The 26,086-nt window shown below is 36.8% G+C and overlaps 1 protein-coding gene across 2 annotated transcripts in view; it reads right to left on the reverse strand.

Annotated features, from left to right (window-relative positions):
- GPATCH8 (G patch domain containing 8) overlaps positions 1–26,086 on the reverse strand; it is a 126,402-nt gene that overhangs the window by 32,200 nt on the left and 68,116 nt on the right. For both annotated transcript variants that reach the window (XM_006832740.1, XM_006832741.1), the window contains 2 exons: positions 15,284–15,351; positions 10,931–11,017 (listed from right to left, as the gene is read on the reverse strand). In XM_006832740.1, coding sequence (XP_006832803.1) covers positions 10,931–11,017; positions 15,284–15,351 — 155 coding nt within the window. The remainder of the gene's footprint in view (positions 1–10,930; positions 11,018–15,283; positions 15,352–26,086) is intronic.

Consider the following 26,086-nt stretch of genomic DNA (forward strand, 5'->3'; position numbering starts at 1 on the left):
ACTCCCCAGCACACCACCACCATAAAAGAGATATGGGGTCAGGTGGTAAAGGTGGTAAAGGGGATTGGAAGACTGGATTTAAAAAGACCCTCCCCACCACCAAATTACAAACACACACAATCCATTAAATGCTGATTATAAAAGATACCCAAAACATAAGCACAAAAAAATGGCTAAAAGTAAAAGGATGGAAAAAGATAGACCAAGAAATATACTTACAAAAATAAACCTAATATATAGCAAAATTTAGTATCAATTAAAGAAAATTTTTTTTCCCTCATTCACTATTCCGTTATTGTCACTACTCAATTTTTAGAAAAAATAATTCAAGGTGTGAACCCCATTCCTAAAAGAAAGTTTCTACGGCAAAAAGGTAACTTCATAATGATAAATTTAATCAATCCACTAAGTAGATGTAATAATTGCAAAGCTGCCTGTAGTTTCAAAATAGGAGATTCCAAAGACCAGGTTTCATGGGAAAATTAGTATTATTAAAAAATACATAATTGTGTAACTGCAGATTACATCATTACATAAATGCCAAACAACTAAGAAACCATGGCTCAGCCAAGCTAACACATAACCATCACAGCCAATGTTATTCTCACTTTGCACCTCATCTCAATGTTTGTTACTGCTAGACTTAATTCAATAATGTGCAAAATATTTTGGAAGCAGATTTTACTATTGTTGTAATGCAAAATGTTGGATGAGATAGTCAATAAGTAAGGAGTAGATTTATGCCTCTCAACAGGGTATCTCAGTAACTATTAGTTCAAGTAGCCAAAGATAAATATAGTAAGGATATATCTTATTCAAACAATCCAATTAACAGGCTTGAGCAATGGAATATACAGAAAATAGAACATAACAAATGGATAATACTTTAAAGCTGAATAGGAAAAATAACAAAACATGTCAACTTGCAAGATGTTGGTTGGTTGGTTGTGTGCCATGGAGTTGGTTCTGACTCATAGCGACCCTGTATAGGGTTTCTGAGGCTGTAAATCTTTACAGGTGCAGAAAGCCTTATCTTTCTCCTGCGGAATGGTGGGTAGTTTCAAATTGCTGACCTTGAGGCTAGCAGCTGGACTCTTAACTACTACGCACCGAAGCAGACACACTGTCATGAGGGACCAGTCGCTGGATAAGTATATCATGTTTGGTCAAGTGGAGGGTCAGAGAAAAAGAGGAAGACCCCCAGCGAGATGTAGTTTCAAAATAGAAAACGAGATTCCAAAGACCAGGTTTTATGTGAAAATCAGTATTATTAAAAAATACATCATTGTATAACTGCTAGATTATATCATTACATGTAATGTAATGATGGATTGGCACAGCAGCAGCATCAATGGGCTTAAGCATAGCAGCAATTATGAGGTTGGCCTGGTCTGGACTGTAAACCACAAGGTCCACCAGCTACTCTGAAGGATAAAGATGAGGTTTTCTGCTCCCTCAAAGATTTAAAGTCTCAGAAAGCCTATACAGAGTTCCTATAAGTTGGAACCAACTCAACAGCACTTAAAATACTAATAAAACTTGACAAATCTCTGAAAAAACTCATCAAGAAAAGGATTATACAAAAGCTTTTAGAAATAAGCACAGGGCTAGGACAGTACAGCAATGAAAAGAGGCTAGTATGCACAATTTTGTGCCAGCAGATTTACAAGCTTATACATCAATGCCAATGGTTATTTCATAAACCAAGGACTGTAATTACCATTATTTTTGCATATAACATGACCATGTAAATAATACACAGAGTGCATACGAAACTAACACACTGAGGGGGTTAAACTGTTTGAAAAAACATATATAATGCACATTATTTTTGTTAAGTGCCATCAAATCAGTTTCGACTCATAGCAATTCTGTATAAATTTACGAGTGGGTTTGAATCACTGACCTTGTGGTTAGCAGTCCAGTGGCTACCCTACAGTGTCATACCAGGACCCCATCATGCACTTTATTTGTGTAAAATATGACATTCCAATTCCATGTATCTTAGGTCAAGCCTAACAAAGAAAACATCAGGCCCAGGAAAATTTAAAGGCCTTCAAACAAGAAACAATTCAGGTAAATTTGTATTCTCCACAGGGTTTCTGCCCAATCTTCAAACTGTTTCATCTAACAATACAATTTTACTTTCATTAACAATTTAAAAAAGAAGAAATAACTCCAAATTTGACTAAATTATTGTATAGCTGAGAAAGGGAAAAATAAATCCTAACTTACTTTATGAGACTACTGTAATCTTGGTATCAAAATATACCAAGAAAACCACAAGGCAGGACCCTTAGCAAATTAGTAGTCTAAACTCAGTAAAGTGTATAGAGATAATATATCAATACTCAAACTGGTTCTATCTCACGACTATCCTAAGATTTTAAAAATAAAAAGATTACTTTGAACATTTGGGTAAATCAATCCATTTTCTTATTAAGGAGTGGTAAGGGATTTCTTCAGTAGACAGTATTAAGTTCCAGAAGACAGTGGTATTAAGTGGCATACCAGGTACCTAAGAAAAGAACAAGCCAAGGATTGATTTTTGTAATGTATCTTTTATATAAAGGATATGGAGAGCTGTGTATTTACGTGGATATACATATATACACACATATACATATATATATACATTCTTGGTAAGTGCTGTTGAGTCAGTTCCAAGTCTTTAGCGACCCTGTATAGGGTTTCTGAAGAGTGGTTGGTGAGCTTGAACCGCTGACCTTGTGGTTCATACCGACCTTCTAGTCCAGCACATTAACCCGCAGCACCACACCAGGACTCTGTATATATGCATACATTATGGTAAGTAAAAAAAAATATTACTACAAAAAAATCATAGAAATCTTTATTAAAGTATCAAAATATGAAGCTATTATTTCTCAACATATCCACTACCTAGGTCTATACACTTTTGAAGGTGGTGTTTCCATCTTTCTAACCCTTCCTTGAAGAATTATGTGCTGTTTGATTTATACCATGTCAAAATGGCAGTTGTGGCATCCCTGAGAGATTCTAATCATGTTCTTTTCAACCTTGAGTTTGGGGAACAAAAAAGTCTGAAGGGGCTAGACCAGGGTCGTAGAGTAGATGAAATTCTTTTAAGACAACCCTTGCTACTCTTGAATAAGCAGGTATATTGTGATGCTGGGGAAAAAATCCTTAGTGTCACTTTCCTGGCCTTTTTCTTAACAAAGCGGTTTTCAATTTTTGAACACTTCTTTCTAATAAGCCCCTATGATTGTCCTATGTCCTTTAAGAATAACTGTCAAGACTGTTCTTTTGGAATCCCAAAAAGTAGTCGCCATAATCACTGAGCCGACCTTTTGCCTTGAATTTAACTGGCCTAGCAGATCCCTTCAGACAAAACTATTTTGATTGGACACCGCCCCCCCCCATACACACACACACACACACACAAGACATCCCAATATGGCGCTATGGGTTAATGTGCTGAACTGCAAGTCAGCAGTTCAAGCTGACCAGTCGAGGCTGTAAGTCTTAGAAGAAACAGAAAGCCTTATCTTTCTCCCATGGAGTGGATGGCTTGAACCACTGATCTTGTGGTTCATAATCCAATGCTTATCCTACAGAACCACTGCATTCTCTTTATATATGCATGTATGTGTGTGTGTATACATATGTGTGTGTGTGTGTGTATATATATACTGTTGTTGTTAAATGCCATCGAGTTGGTTCCGATACATAATGACCCTGTAAAGGATTTCCAAGGAGCGATTCGTGAGCTTGAACCACCGACCTTGTAGTTCAAATGGCTTTGCAGTCTGGCGCATTAACTCATAGTGCCACACCAGGACTCCGTATATACGTACACACACAAATATATACATATGTACCAAGGTAAGTCAAGTCTTTAGTTTCATTGTTGTTGTTGTTACTAAGTGCCATCAAGGAGGTCCTGACCTACTTTATAAACATACGTTTTAGGCACATCTCTGGTATTTTTTTCAAGTGCAGTCTAACCAGTCCCACGCCATCCTCACAATTGTTGTTACGTTTGAACCCACTTGGGGGATTTCTGCTTTGTCACTGACACTCCATTTTACTAAGCAGGATAGCCTTTCTCCAGAAACTGGTCCCTTCTTATACTATGCCCAATGTATGGCAGACTAAGTCTGGCCATCGTTGTTTCTAAGAAGTATTCTGGCTGTAGCTTTTCCAAGACACATTGTTTGTTCTTCTGGCAGTCCATGGTACATTTTAAAAAACTTGTTATTGTGAATTGAGTGAAGGTTTACAGAGCAGATCATGCAATCCCTTCCATGCACCAACAATTAACAGTATTTACCTATATTTACTTAACTTTTGCATTCCTCCTTTTGTCTCCAGCTACTTCATCTTTCCTCTGTTAACCTTGCTTTTCTTGTTTATTGCCTGCCCTGTCACAAATGTTAACATGTCTATCCTCTAAATCCATGAAAAATTTCTCTCTCCACTTCTCATCATAGATTGTTTCTTTTATCAAGAAAATCTTTTTCTTAACTTTTAACAATAATGGTTTCATACAATATTTGTCCTTTAGGGATTGACTAATTTCACTCAGCATAATGTCCTCCAAGTTCATCCATGTTGTTAGGTGTCTTGCAGCTTCACGGGTATTCTTCAACATTGTGTACTATTCCATTACATGTATGTACCAAAGTTTGTCTAACCATTCTTTCATTGATGGCTATTTAGGTTGTCTCTATGTGTTTCATGTCTCTTTTAGACAGCATATTGAAGGATCTTTTCTTATCCATTCTGCTCTGTCATTTGACTTGTGCATTTAATCCATTTACTTTCAGTGTAATTACTGATAGATATGAATTGATTGTTACTTTGCTGTGAGGTTTTGTGTGTGTGTGTGGTGGTGCTGCTGGTTTCTTTGTTCCACATAATTTTCTGTGCCTGAGTACATTTTGTTTGTGGGTTTTCTTTTCATATTCATTTCTGTTGTATACATGTTTGTTATACCTTCCTGATTTTCTTCTTTTTTAAAATTTTGATGTGCAACTGTATTAATTTTGAGATTACCCTGCAATTTATTATTTCCCCCTTGTTTAAAACAGTCGTTTATCTTGAAATCTACTTGAATTCCTTTCCATTTGGAAGTAGTATATTTACACTATTATCTTTTTTTGCTTTATAGTAAACTGCATTATATATTGATATCTCTGGTCCCCTATTTTCAGTCTTTTAAGCTGTTTTACTTATATATCTGAATGAGCTCTGGGTGGTGTCATACATGGTAATCTCAGGTTGTTGTCTGCTGTTGTTGGTTTTCAGTTCAAAGAACACCCTTTAGGATTTTTTGTAAAGCTGATCTTGCCATTACAAATTCTTTTAATTTCTGTTTATCAGGAAACATCCTAACGTCACCATTGCAGCTAAGGGAGAACTTTGCTGGGTGTCTAGCTCTTGTTGGCAATTAGCTTCTTTCTGAGTTTTATGTATGTCAGCCAATTGCCTTTCGTGCCTGCAGAGTTTCTGCTGAGAAATCAGAGCTTTGTGTTATTGGTGATTTTCTTTCGGAATCTTTATTGTTTTGGGTTTGTTCAGCTTCTTGAAAGGTTATCTTCTCGTCTTTCATGGTGTTAGGGAAGTTTTCTTCCAACAACACTACAACAATCTTCCTGTTCTGGGAATTCCAATCAACTGTAAGTTGTTTCTTTTCATGGTGCCCCACAAACTCTTAGATTTTCTTTGGATTTTTTCAATCTTTTTTTCCTGAATGTTCTCTAGAATACTAGTATTGAGAAGTAAGCTCACAAATTTGGGATTCCATTGCATCAGCTCTACTCCTTTGCCCTTTCAATATATTACCCACTTCTGAAATTTTCTGGATTCCTACTTGCAGGTTTTGTATTGTTTCAAAATTTGCATTTATTTTATCTGTTTGTTTTTGTAGTGTTTTCCTAAAATTTTCTAAAGCTTTTTCTGTGTTTTCCTCACTGTCAATTCTTTGAAGATAAAAAAAATATTATTCTTTTGAATTCCTATTCAGATAGTCCTGTTATCTTTTCTTCCTCACAAACATTTTCTGGATCTCACCTGGTCATTTGAGTCATTCTTTCTTGTTTCCGTTGTGTGAGCTACAATGGTCTTTTGTCTCCAGGGCATTGTGGTGGTGTCTTATTTCTATTTAACCGATGACTGCATGTTGATGTGCTCTAAGGCTCTCACCAACTGTCTCCTGTGGGTGTAGTTACAGAATAGAGGCGTATACACTGTTCTCTTTAGCCGTTATTGCACCTCAGTTTAATGTGGGATTGGCTGCTGTCAGCTGATCAGGTGGTATAGGAGCTGGTATTGGCTCTTACCCAGTGGGTAGACCTACAGATGATACTGTGTGGCTAGGTTATATGGGCATAGCTTCTGTCTCTTATTGGGTGGGAAAGAGAAAATCCCTTCCCCCAAATCACAAGAAAATAATGACCCAACACAGAAAGAAGAAAATAATAAAGAAAAAATAACCAGAAAAAAAGAACATGATAACTATAAAGACAAAAGAGAAACTGGAAAATAGAATTATGTAAGAGAAAAATAACAAAATAAAAGGAAAAAATTTAAAAAACACTTAAGAATAACTAAAAAGAGAAAAGAGGGATGGGAAAACAGCTTTAAAAGAGAAAAAGAAGAGGAAATAAAAGGAGGGGAAAAACCCTAGAAAAACCATGGAGATGGAAATGAAAACAGAGTAGAGAGTAGTAAAAAAATATTATAAGGGGGAGAAAATGAGAGGGGAAATGAGAAACATAAGAAAAGAAAGAAAAACAAAAGCGGAGATAGAGAATATAAATTCAAGGGAATGGAAAGAGAAGAAAGAGGATTATGAATAAACAAGCAAAAACAATGAAACAACAAAAGGAAAAAATAAACAAACTCCAAAACAAAAACAAAGGAACAGTGTAGCTGTTGGACCTAGAGAGGAGAATACTCTGGAGGCCTCTTGCAAGCCAAGGAAATCACACGGTGGCTGTGGGAGGGATATGACAGCAGAGATCCTGGACCTAGATGGAGGCTCTATTGGCCTTGATATTATCTATGTTCAGGGCACTCAATCTGGAAGTAGTTCGTGGAGGCTTTTGATGGAGCTGGTTTCAGTGTCTATTAGGACCATAGGGCAAATGGATTCAAGGTAATTGGTTAAATACTCATCTGGTGGGTCTGTGGGTTCTCTAAGTTTGGAGTCGAGCCTGCCTGAATCCAGGCACCAAAGTGGCACATCCAAGCACCCAAGCTGTGCACAGCTTTCTTGATACTGGTGTGGCTCCCAAACAAGTAGCCCCTCTGAACTCTCAGAGAGCAGGGTTTGCACTGTGGATGGATGAGGATGGGAGCTGGCCATACCTCTGGTCACAAGGGGAGTGTAGGGAAAAAGAAGGACTTGTACCTTTCCTGTTGCCTGTGTGTATCTGCTCTGCCAGGTTACTCACTTCTCTCACCAAAGCTGCTCTCTAGAGTTCAAGGTGGTCACATCATCTGGCCAGTCTCCCTCTTTTGCAATCTCTGCTCACCTTCTTCCTCCAGCAAGCACTCAATCCACTTCTTTAACATTTCCTCTAAAGTTCAGGGCTCCAGATTTTTCATTTAGGACTGTTTCATTTCGTTTCTCATTTGTTGCAGAGGGTCTGTGTGATATGTCTGCCTAGTCTACCATGTTGCCAAAAGTTTGCCATGGTTCTTTTAATATTTTTCTCCAACATTTGTGTAATATATCTGCCTAGTCTACCATGTTGTTGACCGTGTGCCATGGTTCTTGATTTCTATGTATTCCCATCTGGTGAGATCCATGTGCAGTCATCTTTTATATTGTTTTAAAAAAAGGTATTTGCAACGAAGAAGTTGAAAAGGTTGGTAGAATTCTTCAATTTCATCATCACTGACTTTAGTGGTTGGCACTTAAATTTGAGTAATAGTGGTATTAACATGTCTTCCTTGTAGGCATACGGATATTGTCCTGTTACAGACAGCGTTGTACATCAAGACAGATCTTGGCATGTTCTGTTTGATGGTTTTCAGTGACTACATATTTGGAAGTAGTCCGTCTCTCCTTCTTCCTACTCTGTTGTCTGGAAGCTCAGCTGAAACCTGTCCATCATGGGTGACCCCTCTGGTATTTAAAATTCCTGTGGCATAGCTTCCAGAATCACAGCAACACACAATCAACCACAGTACGACAAACGGACAGACAAGTGGTGGCTAAAATAACTACATGCTTAAATATTTTCTCAAAATCTTAATTTAGTACTGGAGCTCTGGTAGCATAATGGTTACGAATTGACCTAACCTCAGGTCAGCAGTTCTAAACTACCAGCTGTTACAAAGGAAAAAGATGAGGCTTTCTGCTCCTGTAAAGATTTACAGCCTTGGAAACCCTGTACAGGGTAGCTATGAGTTGGAACCGACTCCACGGCACATAACAACAACAACAACTTTTCTCCTAAGGAGCTCTGGTAGTGTAGTGGTTATGAGTTAGGTTACTAACCTTAAAGGCCAGCAGTTCGAAACTAGAAGACGTTCTGTAGGAGAAAGATGAGGCTTTCTGCTCCCATAAAGATTTACAGCCTCGGAAACACTATGCAGGGTCACTAAGAATCGGAACCAACTTGACAGCACTTACCAACAACAACTCTCCTCCTGGGCAATATAAGGACTTTAGAAAAATAACTCCAACCCAGAAACTGGAGACGGGAATGAACTATAAGTCTAACGGCCTTTCTGTGATATACTATCTCCTGTTCTGTGAGACCAAAAAAAAGGTTGGTGCTTGGCTACCAACCATTACTGAACATTATAATCAAAGACACAATAGCTGGATCCTGATGTAAAGAAGAAAAGGCACAAAAGAGAATGTTACATTTTTATGGGAACTTGACTTATTGGATCCGTTGATACCACAGGAACCCCTGAATCTATTATCCTAAAATAATCTTTAAACCTAGAACAAAAACTATCCCATTAACTGGAAAATACCAGGTACTCAGGAAAAAATCATTTCACTGTTGAATTTACCTCATTAGATTTTGGCCCGAAGAGCTAAAATCTTAGATGCTTACAAAAGTTTCACCTTCCCCCATCCCCAACCTAGTATTTTTACTTGCTTTCAGTATGACTGATTCAAATGCTTTTCATGTTTTAAAGATTCTCACCTATAAGCCTTTTTAAAAAATCTTGATTTCACCTTATATATACTTTGTTACTTGAATCTAAACCACTAAAAATGATAGTATAGGGGGGAAAAATTGAAAAGTAACCTGAGTTTTACATGTAGCATTAGAAAACATATACTTTTTTTTTTTTTTAAACCAAATCCATGTCTAAAAGAGGTAAAATACATCTTGAAGCGAAACCAAATATTTTACAAACAGCCTGCGCCAGTAGTGACAAAAAAAAGAGTATCTGACACTAGAACCTGGAGTAACTGGAAATCATGGGACCAAAGCAATATTTGAAGAACTAATGGTGTCCTGGTGTGGCACCACAGGATAGGTGCTGGTTGGTTTGAATCATAAGGTTGGTGATTCAAACTCACAAGCCACTCCTTGGTAACCCTACACAGGGTCACTAAAAGTGGACATTAATTCCACAGCACTTTATAACAACAACGGCTAAGATTTTTCTAGCACTTAATGAAAAATACCAGATTGCTGAAAGGTCTAAAATAAGTTCTGAAATCAAACAAATGCATGGCTATTAATGCTGCTAGAGTTACTGCCAACATCAGCTTGGTGTACTTACCCCTACAGTGCCATACCAAGACTTGCTACTCCTTGGGAGAGAGAGATAAGGCAATCTGTTTCTGTAAAGATTTCTACCCTTGGAACCCTACTCAGGCAGTTTAACTCTACCATCTAGGGTTGCTATGGGTCAGAATTGACCACATGACAGTGGGTTTTTATAAATAAAGGAAATAATAGACTCTTGCTTTCCAGAACTATAAAACTGATTCTTAATACCACAGGTTAATAATACATTACTCCTTTTCCTCTGACTCATGAATTTAGGGAATTTAAGACATTTACAGAATTCTTAAGCAATTAAATATAGGTGTAAAACTCTGCACAGTGCTTTATAAACTCACATAATTGATAAGCTTTGGTTTCACTTTATTTACTTCTTTTCATGACAAAATATTCTTACACATAAATCTTTTTTTTCTTTTTCTATAAATATAACCAACATCAGTTTCTGTATGATAATCCTAACTAAGCTAGATTTTATCTTCAAATTTATCTATTTTGTGGTAGAGTGGGCATTTTTTTTTTTTTTAAGCTTTTATTGTGAATTGAGTGATAGTTTACATGGGGGAACATCAGTTTTACACTTATTCTATTGTATTCATTTCATTGTGAGAGTGAGCTAAAATTTTATAAAACCTTAAAAGACTTGTTTCCTAATCATTGTCAGTTTGAAAACTGACAATACTCTTGAAGGTCCAGAGTCTTCCTTCTATAGCTACCTCTTCAAAAAGATACACTCTACTCAGTACTTTTATGCAACAGAATGAATCTACTTCAGAATTTCATTTAATTAACAATGACCAAAAACTTCTCAATTATTTTAAAAAATACACCATCCTATTAAAATAAAAAGTCTTTGTCAAAAGGTATTAAACTTTCAAAGGACTCTTAAGTAATTGCTACTACCTTTTACTGCTACCACTTATTAACTATTCACTCCTGGAATGAATTGTATTTTCAAACAACTCCCCATGAAATTCTCACAACCTACTTAACAAATTAGGCATTATTTTTGCTATAGGTTTTTTCCCAAAGGCAATTAATAGGAAAGTAGCAGACACCAGAGATCTATTAATTTATATCAAATGTCAAACAAATATTAATGCTGACAGAAACACCATTCACTAAAAATGTATCTCTCTCCTTCAGGTGAGAATTTGCAAGAATGGTTTCATTTTAAATACCTTGTACTTCTGTCTCAATTCTTCTGTATCTTCTTTTTCTACCTCTAGGACACGGCGCCGTTCGGTAGCATCTTCAGCATAATCGAGCTTAATACAAATAGATATAATTAGCTTTAATTCCAAAACCAAAAAACCTTCAAGCCCACTGCCTCCATGTGGACTGTGACTCATAGCAACCCTGTAGGACAGAGTAGAACTGCCCCATAAGGTTTCTAAGGCTGAATGAAAACTGTTACATCTTTCTCCTGCAAAAGGGCTGATAGGTTTGAACCAATGACCTTTAGGTTAGCATCTGAGGCTTTAACTACTTTGCCACTGTTTTTTTGTTGTTAGGTGCCAGCAAGTCAGTTCCTACTCATAGCAACTAAATACGTAACAAAACAATGCCCAGTACTGTGCTATCCTCACAACTGCTATTATGTCTGAGGCAGTTAATGCTACCACTGCATCAACCTATCTTATTAGGGGGTCTTCCTCTTTTTCACTGACCCTCCACTTTACCAAGCATGGTATCTTTCTCAAGGGACTGGTTTCTCCTGATACCATGCCCGAAGTATGAGAGACATCTTGCCATGCTCGCTTCTAAGGAGTATTCTGGTGGCACTTCTTCCAACACAGATTTATTTGTTCTTCTGGCAGTCCATGGTACTTTCAATATCCTTCTGCCAACACCATAATTCAAATGCATCTATTCTTCTATAGTCTTCCTTATTCACTGTCCAACTGCCACATGAACACCATGACTTGGTTTTGGGAGTACCATAGTCCTTAAACTGATATGTTTGATCTTTAATACTTTAAAGATGTCTTGTGCAGCAGATCTGTCTAATGAAATATTTTGTTTGACTTCTTGACTGCTGCTTCCATGAGTGCTGATTGTGGATCCCAGCAAAACGAACTCTTCCACAACTTCGATCTTGTTTCCATTTGTCATGTTGCTATTTATTGTATCAATTGTGATGATCTTTGCTTTCTTTACACTGAGGTGCAATCCATACTGAAAACTGTACTCTCTAATTTTAATCAGTATTTTAAACCCTCTTCATTTCCAGTAAGAAAGGGTATATCATCTGCATATCACATGTTAATAAACTTCCTCTAATCTTCATGCCACATTCTTTTTCATATAATCCAACTTCTCTGATTATGTGTTCATTTTACAGATTGAGCAAGTATGATGAAAGGATACAATCCTGGCATGTACATTTAAAGTTTTTAAACCATTCAGTATTCTCTTACTGTTCTAAACTGCCATAAGCAAAATCAAGTGTTCTGGAATACCCATTCTTAACACTGTTATCCACAGCTTTTTGCTATGACACACAGTGAATGCCTTTGTATAATCAATAAAAGTACAACTAAACATCTATCTAGTGTTTTTTGCTTTCAGCCAAGTTCCATCTAATACTAGCAATGATATCCCTAGTTCCACATCCTCTTCTGAATCCAGCTTGAAATTCCGGTAGCTCCCTGCCAAAGTATTGCTGGAATCACATTTTAATTATCTCCAGCAAAATTTTACATGTATGTTATATTAATGCTACTGTTTGATGATTTCTGCATTCAGCTGGATCATCTGTCTTTGAAATGAGCACAAATACAGATCTCTTCCAACTGGCTGGCCAGCTAGCTGTCTTCCAAAGTTCCTGGCATAGACAAGGGCTGCTGTAGTTTGCTGAATGATTTCACCCTATATTCTATCAATTCCTGGAGTTTTGTTTTTCACCAATGCCTTCAGTGCAGCTGACGTCTTCATTCAGTACTATTCATTCTTGATCATATGTAACCTCTAGAAATAACTGAACATCAACCATTTATTTTTGGTCCAGTGACTCTTTGAATTCCTGATAACGTCTTTTGATGCTTTCTGTATCATTCAATATGTTGTCCATAGAATCCTTTAACATTGTAACCCAAGGCTTGAATTTTTCTTTAGTTCTTTCAGCTTGACAAATGCTGAATGTGTTCTTCCCCCCCTTTTTGCCCCCAATTTCAAGTCTTTGCACATTTAATTAAAATATCTGACTTCTTCTTTTTCTTTCAGTACCTTTTGAAATTTTCTGGTCAGCTCGTTACCTCCTCATTTCTTCCTTTCTTTTTAGCTTCTCTATGCTCAAGAGCAAGTTTTAGTCTCTTGTGACAACCATTTTTGTTACATCTTTCTTTCCTGGCTTTTTAAACTACCTTTTGGTTTCTATGTAGATGACGATTTCGATATTATCCCACAACTCTCTGGTCTTCAGTCATTAAAAGTTTAATACATCAAATATGTTATTGCAATGATCTCTAAATTCAGATAGGCAATATTCAAGGTCATACTTTGGCTCTTGTTGACTTGTTCGTTTTTTTTTTTTTTTTAATGCTTTATTGTGAATTATGTGATAGTTTACATGGGAGAACATTAGCTTTACAGTCACCCTATCATATAGCGTTACATTGCCATGGTTACAAATTGACTTGTTTTAATGTTTAAAGCTTCAGCCTGAAGTTGCCTAGGTGCAACTGGTGGTCTGTTTTACAGTCTGTTCCTGGCCTTGTTTTAGCTGGTGATACAGAGCTTTGTCACTGTCTCTTCCCAAAGATGTAGTCAATTCAATTGCTGTTTATTCCATCTGGTGAGGTCTGTGTGTATAGTCATCTTTTATGTTGTTTTAAAAAGTTATTTAAAATGAGTAAGTCATTGGTCTTGCAAAATTCTATCATGCGATCTCCAGCATCATTTCTAGCACCAAGACCATGTTTTGCAACTACCGATCCTTCTTCTTTGCTTTCAACTTTTGCATTCCAATCACTAGTAATTATCAATGCATCTTGATTGCATATTTGATCAAATTCAGATTGAAGAAATTGGAAGAATTCTTCAATTTTACCATCGCTGGCTGTAGTGGTTGGTGGGCAAATTTTGAGTTAACAGTGGTATTAACTGATCTTCCTTGTAGACTTATGGATTATATCACAGACAATATTGTACTCAAGATAAAGAGTCTCAGATATTCTTTTTGACAATGAATACGATACCATATATGCCACCGGTGTTGGTGGTTGTGTGCTGTTGAGCTGGTTCTCACTCACAGGTACCCTATATAGGGTTTCCGAGGCTGTGAATCTTTATGGGAGCATAAAGTCTCATCTGTATCTGATGAAGTTGCTGACCTTGTGGTCAGTAGTCCACAGTGTAACCCACTAAAGCCACCAGAGCTCCTTATATATGCCCCTTGTTGTTGTTGTTAAGTGCCACAGACTTAGTTTCCACTCACCGCAACCCTGTATAGGGTTTCCAAGGAGCAACTTGTGGATTTTAACTGACAACCTTTGGGTTCAAACTGACCTTATGGTCCAGTGATTGTCCTACAGTGCCCTACTAGGACTCCATATATGCCACTTGTTGTTGTTAAGTGCCATCGAGTCGGTTCTGACCCATAGCAACCCTGTGTAGTTTCCAAGGAACAGCTGGTGAGCTTGAACCGCCAATCTTGCAGTTCAAACGGCTTTGCAGTCTGGCGCATTAACCCACAGCGCCACACCAGGACTCCAATGTTGTTGTTGTTGATGTCAAGTGCAGTTCAGTTGGTTCCGACCCAAAGCAACCCTGCAGAGGGTTTCCAAGGAACAACTGGTGAGCTTGAACCATCAACCTTATAGACGTCTTAATTCCTAAAGTACTCCAGAATTAGCTATTAAACATTTGTACAACTACTGTACTGTTCAAATTTTAAAAATTTAGTATTTTGCTTAGCTACCACTTGTTTTATTATTCATCCACAGAGAAAAGTGCATGCCAAAGAGTTCACTGCCAAAGAATTAAGAGTAAATGGGGAAAATATTTTAGTCAATGAAAAGGAACTATTATGGGTGACCACTCTACATGGATCTAGAAGGGCAAAGCAAGTCTTTTAAGAGTTGAGCAACGTTACCTACTGAAACAAACACCAGGATCTGTCCGAATCTAAGTTTGATTTTTGCCTTGTTGTATACTCCTAGACAAATCACTCAACTTTTTTTATGCCTCAGTAAAAACAGGAGCATTATTTATCATCTGCACTATAGATTTAATGTGTTGGACTGCAAAGTTGGTTTGAACTACAAGGCTGGTGGTTCAAGCTCACCAGCTGCTCCTTGGAAACCCTATACAGCTTTGCTCTGGGTTGGAACTGATTCAACAGCAAACAACAGTAGCAGCCTGCCTCAAAGGTAGTATTATGAGAATATAAAAGAATATTTCAAAACTGCTGAAAGAAAAATACAAAACTTACAATCCATCTAATAAGCATATTTATCTTATATTGGTACCTGAATTTGGAATAAATATAAATTTTAAATCCCATGAAATAAATAAGTTAGAAATTAACTTACCTCCATTTCCATGCGACCCATGCCCATGACATCATATTTGACAACGATTGGAATGGGATCTGTTCTCCCTGTAACAGGAACAGACAATCAAGGTTAAGATGTGAAACCAAGTCAACAGCTTACTTTACACATTGGGTTTGGGTGGTTAGAGATCTTGCCTTGGAGTGCAGAGACCAGAAAGCTACAGTGAACCAAACACAAGCCATTCTCACAGCTTACACCCAAACCTACCTCTCCCAGCTTAGACCCAATTAACCATCTTGGTTTACCTTTCAGTTGGGATAATCCCATAGTACTATGACAAAATTAAATTAGTAAGAAAATGCAGAGCATTCCGAGCAATGGCTTTCATCATAAATCACTTCAGTCTTAATGTCTACTGGCACTCCCTTCCCCCAATACACATTTTATCTCAACTGACATGCTTTTTTAGTCAAAAGAACATCTTCAAACATGATGTAAGAAAACTATAATTCTAAATGAGCATATCAAACATTTTTGTTTGTTTTTAAAAGATGTTTTACAATTAAATGAGTCTGCAAAAATTTTAAATACAAAGCAACAGTAATTGCTTTTTGGGACAAAGAAAAGTATTTTTATGCAAGTGCTCTGAGGTCCCAGTCCCAGAGTGGAATTAACACTAGTAGTGACAATCGGTAAGCTGTGAAAAGGACTAGTTGCGAAGAAAATTGACTTTAAACTAATCAGTCTATGCTGAAGATTTTTAAAAAAATGTATATTTAATCCACTCATAACCAGCCAAACAAAGCAAAATGGGGCAGACAAGCACTTTACTACCACAGCTATTTTACATCACAACTTGCGCTGTTTATTGTGATGTAAGCCCACTGAAAAGAGGACTTACCTTATCCGCTGTACACCTTTTAGTGAAAAAACACAATATTTACTTCCTTCATCATTTCACTCAGGCTGGTGTAAACAATTGGTTTCTGTTTATTCATTTGTTTTTGTTATAATATGCACATATATATTATACCTTTGGGCTAAAAACTGAGTTTTGTGCCTGGCACAATATGAAGCATTACCTTCCCCCAGATATTTATTTTTCGTTTTTTAAAAATTAGTACCAGGATTATGACTGGATTGATCCTGGAGTGTGTGTGTGTGGGGAGACCGTTTTCAAAAGACAGGAAATCACTTGTACACAGCTGTTCTATATGTTTTATATGAGTATGTGTGGGATTCATTTATCTTAAAAAGTAATTAAAAAAAAGAATTCAGAAGTTTAACTCTTAGCAACAATATCCCATTATTGCTTTTAAACAACAAATAGGGATAAAATCAGAAACAATAATCATAGTTAAAAACAAACAAAAAATGTTTAAATAAAGAAGCATACCATGCCAACAAACAAAAAAAAGAAGAAGAAAAGCAGCCTTCTTTTAGATACTATCCAAGACTGCCAGTTAAGAAACAAAAAAGCATTCTACCTTATGCCCAATGGTATAATAAATAAGCAGTGACTGCAATCTTTAGCAAAAGGACCAAATTAAAGACAGGTTATAAAAATGACTTCCTAGGTGCAATATCACTTTCATAACGTCTCAATCAGGGATTTACTAAAGAAAATAAATGGTCCAATGAAATAATTGAAATGAAATATCAAGGAATTTATTTTTTGTTTTAGTATCTTTTTTGGTCTGCCAGAATTTATTTGTTTGCAAGAATCAAGAAAGTTTTGGTACAAATTCATTACGTTTGTAAACCCCTGTTTATAAACTCTGCATTAGTACTTTTGCCTTCTAAGGCAGTCAAAGTTTGTTTTATTTATAAATTGCAGTAGCAAGTGCTAGTGCCCATTACATTGTGGGGAAATCAAGTTTTGACAGTATTAGAATTTATTGTTTTAACTGATTTTGTTTGACAGTTCTAACACAAACAGATATATCCCTTCTTAACATTACCCTTTAATGAACAAGGATCAGACAAGTTGCATAAGGAAAGGAAAGGAAAGGAAAATGAAAAAGACCAAGCAGAAGGATGAAGGCTACAACAGAGAAAGTAAGCCTAACATATTGGTGCACTGATGACAAAAGGAGTAATTCAGTCTGAAAATAAAAAATTACCACTGCTAAGTTTACCATCACCACAACAAGTCCAGGATCATAATGCTGTAAAAAAGAAACACCATTTGTTAGGCAGAAACCATTGGGGTAGGAAATAGGCCTTCTAGCAGGCAGACAGGATGGGGTAAAGTAACAACTGGGTTTTGTCCCTCCCCCAATTTCAGCGGGGACAGAAGAACATTTTGTGCTACAGCAGCTGTTTTCATACTGGTAATACCAGGGTGTGAAATTTTTGTACTGCTACTTGAGAACATGAACCTCCTCCTTCTCAACAATGCAGGGAAATGGAAGGTGTCAGTTTAAGTGAGAGAACTAGCTCAAGCTTCCACTCTCTTTTTAGTAAATCAGTATAGGAACCCATGGTGGGACTTTTCCGTAAAATAAATCACATCAAAGTCTCACTCAGATCAACTGGACATTGATCAAGTCATTTGCTTCACTAAAAGACTGGAGAAGGATGATGCAGACAGGGAGGGTGGTCATCTGTGGTGTCCTCAAGACCTCCCCAAAAATATAACAAGAAAGAGGCCTGGAAAATAATCTTAGATCTTTCAGTGCATGAAAAACTTATGTGCATTTGAATTGTTATGAGTAAATAAAACTCTTTAAAGTGGTTCTCCTTAGAACTTTGTTTCCTTTAAATGAACAGTTTTCCCAGGCCTGCTAACATCTTTGTTTCTGCACATAACAAGCCATACTTTGAAGGGCACAAAGATGTCCTGAAAAAGCATTATCAAAAAGGCTGGCTCTCAAAGTACTCTGCAGGTGGTATTACTGCCCAACCCAGAACACGGGAAAAAAAATCCCTGTGAGCAAAGACACTGACACCGGTATGGCGCTGTGGGTTAATGCACTGGAGGTCGGTTTGAACCATAAGGTCAGTGGTTCAAGCTCACCAGCCTCTCCTCGGAAACCTTATACAGAGTTGCTTCAAGTCAGAATGACTTTGATGGCACTTAATAACAACAACAAGAAGAGGCTACAGCATTAAAAAGTTCCTCTCAATTTATTCATTTGCTATCAGTGAAAAACCCTGTCATAAAGAATACCATTTGGAGAGGAAACCCAAGGCAGATGTAGGGAAAGTGATGCTTGTAATACAACTGATGTCTTGAAACAAAGTGTGGATAAATTGTTGAATGAAAAACAAATTTGTTCTGTAAACTCTCACCCAAACCACAATTTAAAAGTTTTAGAAAAAGAACACCACTTGGGTTACTTGAAAAACAACTTATAGTGACAATTTTTCAAAAGGTAGGTAGCAACAGAATAGATGCCAATTTGGTGTTTTCTAAAAACCTCAACTTCATTTAAAAATAAAATAAAATTAAATAAATCTAAGTTCCCTATTTCTTTTTAAAGACGCAAACATTATAAATTATGAGGAATTTTTTTCACTCCAGAGACGGCAACTTCATTCAGAATGCTAAATACTCTCCTCAAAAAACATGATCTTCTCCCTTTTAAGATCTATAGTTTGGCCAACTGAAAAGTGAAAGACAACAACACATACCAAATCTAGATGGTGATAATTATGGGATGGCACTGGGGGGCACTGGTATCCATATTTGCTCAATCAAAAATTTATATTTCACTAACCAATTAGATTTTTATTTTTTATATTTCATAAGGTAATACTCCTATAACAAAAGTGTCAAATAATCATATATGCAGTTCTTGCTACAATCTGAAAGTATTACGATTTACCATAACTGAAGAGAGAATAAGGCCCCGCTTAAAAAAAAAAACAAAAAAAACCCACTGATCACTTACAGACACCCTATTTCTAAATGACAACACCTCATGAATAAATTTTGATTTTAAAGTATTAAGGATGCGATAACCTAAAGAATGGGCTCCACAAAATGATTTGTAGGAAACCACCTTTAAAGCCACAAATTTTAGGCATAGAACAATCAGAAAGCCAATCTGAAAAGGCATGATCAGGTAGGGCTGTGATGGTTCAGTGCGACAATTCTTGCCTTTTATATGGGAGACCAGATTTTGATTGGGGATCAGTGCATCTCAAGTAAGTCACCACTCATTTATCAGGGGAGGATTGCATGTTGCTCTCATGCTGAACAGGCATCAATGGGGCTGTGAGACTAAAAAGACTAGGAAGAAAGGCCTGGCAATCTACTTCTGAAAAATTAAGCCAATGAAAACCCTATGGAATACAACAGTCAGAGCCTTTCTGCGTCCATAAAGATTTACAACCTTGAAAACCCTATACAGGGTCACCGTGAGTCAGAACCAACTCGAAGGCACACAACAACAACTGTGTATGAGGTTATCAAGAGTCAGAAGGCAACTAAACAGCACAGCTAACAATGGCTAGAAACGATAACATAATCTGATAATCAGCCACACTTCAGAAACATGACATGACTTCCCTGCAGATATAAATTCAAAATGAATGTTGTTGTTATGTGTAGTGGATACAGACTTGCAAAATTATTAAAACACTGGTTGTATTGTCAATACACATATGAACACTAGCATTTACTTTTACTTTCTTTCTCCTTGGAATCTCTGGTGCAGTTGTCTGAATTCACCTAGAAACTAACAAAGGGTTTCAGAAGAAAAGCCTGGTGACCTACATTGAAAATCAGTCACTGAAAAGCCTATGAAACATGGTTCTTTTCTGACACACTGGGGTCAATCATGAGTCAGAATCAACTAGACAGCAACTGGCCTTTCTTCTAACAGTGAGTAAAACAATAACAAATACTTATTACAAACATATACTGACTTCTTACTAAAGTCCTACGCCCCATGACCAAAATAATAAAATCTCAGTAATTTAAACTTTCAACATGAGGTAGGAAGAAAACAGAACATTTTTAGGGACAATTAAAAAGCCATTTAAGAATATAAAAAATGTTAACAAGTGTTGTAGGATCAACACTGGACCGCAAGCTACAAGGTTGGTGGTCCAAACGCACCAGTTGCTCCTTAGAAATCCTACAGAGTGGATATAGTCAGTAACACAGTTGTCTGTTGTTATGTGCTGTCAAGTTAGTTCTGACTCAGAGCTACCCTGTATAAGGTTTCTGAGGCGTGGGTACAGGGTTTGAACCACCGACCTTGTAGCTTGCGTCGGAAGTCTAATTCTTCTCCTATAGTACTAGCAGAAATAAATATAAAAGCTATCAAAATATCACAAAATCCACTTAAAGGCCATTAAACCAACAAAGGTCAAAAACCTGCTATCTTTAAACCTGATTTCTTGCTTTAAAAGCAACGCAATACATATGTCAAAATCAAAACTACTACAAAATTAGGAAGGTAACTATTTCCTGATTTATATAAGTACTAAAGCAGAACTCTAAAATAGTTCATTTAAATATAACTTTATTATTAAAACAGTGATTACATATAACTTTCCAGAAGCCTTTAATGTTTAAAAAACAATCTATCTATTTTTAAATCAGAACTTCACTTTTACAGATTTCTCCTTAAGATAATAGTCTTCAGTGACAAAAATACAATGATTATTTTCAGTATCACTTATATATTGTTCTTAGTAACTGTAATAATGCAACATATGGCACCAGTCAGGAAATACTATCTGGAAATACTGAATATATTAATTATTCTCCACAGAGTTTATAAGTTTAAAAAAAAAAAAAAAAGCACAAAACTTCCTACTCAAAACAGAATTCAAATTATCCAGTACAACAAAAACTATAATTTATTCTTGCCATGACTTGTGTAGTTACCTATGCAACAACTAGATTTGGTTTTCAAATATGTCGTTGCTACTGTTAGGTACCTTTGAGTCAGTGCCAACTCACAGCAACCCCACAGACAATAGAATGAAACACTGCTCGGTCCTGCATCAACTTCACAATAGATGCTACACTTGAGCCCATTGCTGCTGTAACTGTGCAATCCATCTCACTGGAGTCTTCCTCTTTTTTACTGACCCTCAACTTTACCACTTCTCTAGGGACTGTTGCCTCTTGATATATATGTCCGAAGTATGAAAGACAAAGCCTTGCCATGATCACTTGTAAGGAGCATTCTGGCTGTACTTCTTCCAATATAGATTTGTTTGTTCTTCTGGCAGTCCATGAAACTTTCAATATTCTTTTCCAACACTGTAATTCAAATGCATCAATCTTCTATGGTCATTCTTACTCACTGTCCAACTTTCACATACATATGAGGCTACTGAAAATACCATGGCTTGGGTCAGGTGCACCTTAGTCCTCAAACTGACAATCTTTATTTTGAACACTTTTTCAAATATGGATGTCTTCCAATGTGAAGAGATGCTTATTGTAATCTAAAAAGAAACTCCATTCTTCCAACTTTTCCGAATATCAAAGCTGGCTTTCTAGGATAAAATAGTTCCATTTTAATCAATATAACCTATTTATAATATACTAATGTTGCTGGTAAGTGCCATCAAATCGGTTCCAACTCATAGTGACCCTATATAGGGCTTCCAATGAGCGACTGATGAGTTTGAACTGCCAATTTTGTAGTTGTAGTTCAAACTAACCTTGCAGTCAACTGTTTATCCTACAGTGCCACACTAGGACTCCATAATATATTAATGAACAGGGGCAAAGAAGCGGCAAAAGACTTGTGTCAAAGTGTTACCGAATCAGAACAGTAAGCCTAAAAAGGGTATCTCATCCAGGAGTGACATGAAATCTTCAAGTCCTCAGTAGAGGTAATAAAGTGAATTCATGAGGTACTTTAAAAAGGGATAAAAGAAATCTTACTTTTACTCAAAGACTATTTTGGCAAAAAATTATACTGACTTATTGAAAGCTATCTCATTCTAGGAGTCTTGGTGTGCGCTTTAGGTTAACGTGCTGGACTGCAAGGTTGGTTTGAACCACAGGGTCAATGGTTCAAGCTTACCAGATGCTCCTTGGAAAGCTTATACAGGGTTGCTATGAGTCAGAATCAACTGGACGGCATTTAACAACAATAGCAAGATAAATCAATGTATGTATTTTTCAAATAAGAAAACTAATCTAATGCAACTGGAGTAAAATAGTCCAACACATGGAGCTTAGAGGGAAAAAAAGCAGTAAAAGGTCCTTAAGGTTTTTGTTTTGTTTTTTTAAGTCAAGTTTTAAAAAAAAATAAACAAAAAAGTCAGGTTAACAATTTTGTGTCCTGAGTTTTACTTAGTTAGTTTGTATCCTAGATATTTGACACCATACCTGGCACAGAATAGCATTTAATTACTAAGTATTTATTGAGTCAGACAATTAGTATGTTCATAGAGGGTCTCAAACTTTCTCAAGTATAAATATTTAGACCTCATAATGCTTTTCTCATAGGATTCCAATGATTTATTTAACTCTGTAATCAAGAAATTATTTGAATTATCATGACCAATTGTGACTGCCACAACAATTATAAAGGCAGAAGTTTTGTAACAATAACAGGGAGTGGTTAATCTTACAGTCCAGAAAGAAAGGACCCTAGGACCATTAAGGGAGAAGAGCACAAACAGAATGCAGGACCCTATCCAGAGAAGCAGCAACGACAGAGAAAGAAGCAGAGATGGGGACATACAGTGGGGGAGCAGGTGAGGACTCTAGATTCATGGGAAGAGAGGGACTAAGAGCTGGTGGACCTCAGGAGGCAGGCTTGCAGAATGTGCCCTTTGGAAGTGTAAATTATTATATATACCTGAGTGTTTTTTAAAAAAACTTAAAGTGGATGGAGAGAAGTACTGTTAACTGATAGTACATGACGGGGATTTTAATAACTCTAATGAAACAAAGTGTATGATTTGATGAATGTAAAACTTATGATCTGCCCTGTAAACTTTCACTCAATTCACAATAAAAACCTTAAAACAAAAACAAAAACAAAAAAAAAAAAGAAAGAAAGAAATTATTTGATCAAGTAGAGCATATTAAACCAATATATAGGTCTATCTCAAAATCTATTCAAGCCGTTACAAATATTTGAGTTTTGCATTATTATTCATTAGCAGTCATGGGAAAAAAACAGCATCAAATGTTTAAGAAAAATTTACTGAAGAAAGAATTTATACTTAATACTGAATTGAAAACAAAAACAATTAAGTTAGAAAGTTGCTTTACCTGATTTCAAGACTGAAACACTCAATTTAGTACTCATAATAATTACGTTTTCCTGGGATTCAGTTTAGAAATTCTGAAAACATTTTTCCTCTTTTTAAAAAGCAATTCCTAATAAGTGTCTGAACTCAAGAACCTGGTGCACTCTTTTGTACGTTATTGTTGTGTGTCATCAAGTTGGTTCTGACTAAAACAACACTGTATAGTATTTCAAAGAGCAGCTGATGGGTTTGCACTGTCAACCTTGTGGTTACCAATCCAGTGCTTATCCTACAGTGCCATACCAGAAGTGAACCAAAAATTACTTGCATACATGAGCCCTGGATATCCACAGACAAATGTAAAAACCTTCCCTAAAAGCCGAGACTGTAAATTCCAATAAGCCAAGTCCCCCCCCATCCAAAAAAAAAAAAAAGCTAAAGAGGATAAAGAAGAGCAACACTGTAAACTGATGATATATGGCGGGGATAATAATCAATGTAACGAAACAAGCTATATGAATGGTTGAATGTAAAGCTGATGATGTGCCCTGTAAACTTTCACTCAATGCAAAATAAAAACATTTAATTAAAAAAAAAAAAAATTTACCTGCAGACTCCAATTTTGGTGGGTATCTTTTTAATTTATCAAAACTGACTTGGCAGAACAAACAAACAAAATTGTCTGTAGGAGTGCAGTAGTTTCATACAATAAGCAACGGACTGTGAACTACAAGGTCTGCAGTACGAGCCCACCAGCAGCTCCATGGGAGAAAGATGAGGCTTTCTGTTCCTGCAAAGATTTTAAAAACCTCAGACACCCTAAACAGGGTTGCTATGAGTCAGACCCGACTCGAAGGCACTTAACAATGGTCTCTAAGGTTCACTTCAACTATAAAGTTTGAAGAATAAAAATAAGTAAGTACAAAATATTTGGGGGAGTTATGTAGATGGGAGTCCCAATGCCTTCAGGAAGCTGTATTCTCTAACTATTGGTTACGTTCTCCTTAACTACAGTTAACTACTATTCCAGCTTCCCTTAAACTTGTTAAGTGCCACTAAGTCAGTTCTGACTCAGAGGAATGCTACACTGGGTTTCCAAAACGTGGACAGTGGGATTGAACCACAGAGCTGCAGGCCAGTGCTTATCCTACAGCATCACACCATGTGTTCCTTAAAGTGCTCTTCCTATATTCTTCATAGCAACCCTCTTTCAGCTTTACTGTGTAACAGAGTCTTTGAGTCTCAGCAGCGTCCCCTTAAAAAATGGAAATAACTATACTTCTCACTTTCAACAATGGGAAGAGATAACAAACGGAAGATGCTTTATAAGTCATAAATCACTAGATGTTGTTGTTGTTGTTGTTAAGTGCTGTTAAATTGAGTCAATTCCAACCCACAGCAACCCTGTACAGGGTTTCCAAGGAGCAGGAGGTGAGCTTGAACCACTGACCTTTCAGTTCAAACGACTTTGCAGTCTGCTGCATTAGCCCACAGCGCCACACCAGGACTCCTAAATCACTAGATAGAATGTTGTTAAGCTCTAATACAGTAATTTCTTTGAGTCTTCAGATAATAAAAATTAAATCAGTCATCCTTTTTTTTCCCTCTCAAATTTGGCATTTTTGAAAACTGGTACCTTAAAAAGAAACATATTTTATTAATACAGTATTGTTGTTAAGTGTTGTTGAGTCATTTCTGACTCATATGGACTCTATATAAGCATTTCCAAGGAGCATCTGGTGAAGTTTGAACCGCCAACCTTATGAACCAGTGCTTATCCTACAGTGCCACACTAGGCCTCCATCTAATACAGCTGTTGTTGTTAAGTGCTGTCAAGTTGGTTCCAACTCACAGTGACCCTACATAGGGTTTCCAAGGAACCACTGACCTTCCGGTTCAAACTGACATTTGCAGTCCAGTGTATTAACCTACAGCACCACACCAGGAGTCCATCTAATACAGTAGCTGTGATAAATTTGAGTGTTTTATATACTACTTGATGATAATCAAGTAACAATGGTTAAACACTTGGCTGCTAACCAAAAGGTTGCTGGTTCAAAACCACCAGCTGCTCTGTGGAATGTGGCAGTGTATTTTTACAAAGATTACAGCCTTGGGAACCCTATGGGGAAGTTCTTCTTGTCCTATAAGGTTGTTATGAGTCAAAACTGGCTCGACAAGCAATAGGTTTTGTTTTTTATTTGTTTACTTACTTACAGATGATGAAAATTATCATACAGGATCAGTGGCATTTGTCTGACCTGTAACTTCAGGGGATGGAGAAAAAAAAAAAAAAAAATCAAGATAATCATCATCAGCCATCCAAGGCTGATTCCTTTGAGGAAGATGTCAGGCATGATTCTGCCCTCAAAACTTTTTACCATTCCTGACACCAACCATCTCTCCCTCTCATAGGACTCTACTTCTCTGCTGGGCATAATAATTAACAGCAATGGGCATACAAAATTCATAGACCATATTCACAGTTAAATAGGGTTTATGATAGAATTACTAAGTTGTATAATTCAGGCGCTCTGGTAGTGCAGTGGTTATGAATCGGGCTGCTAACTTAAAGTTCAGCAGTTCAAAACTGCCAGCCATTCCAAGAGAGAAAGATGAGGCTTTCTGCTCCCATAAAGATTTACAGTCTCCGAAACC

This window comes from Chrysochloris asiatica, unplaced genomic scaffold (assembly GCF_000296735.1).
Source record: "Chrysochloris asiatica unplaced genomic scaffold, ChrAsi1.0 scaffold00007, whole genome shotgun sequence".
NCBI classification, from domain to species: Eukaryota; Metazoa; Chordata; class Mammalia; order Afrosoricida; family Chrysochloridae; genus Chrysochloris; species Chrysochloris asiatica.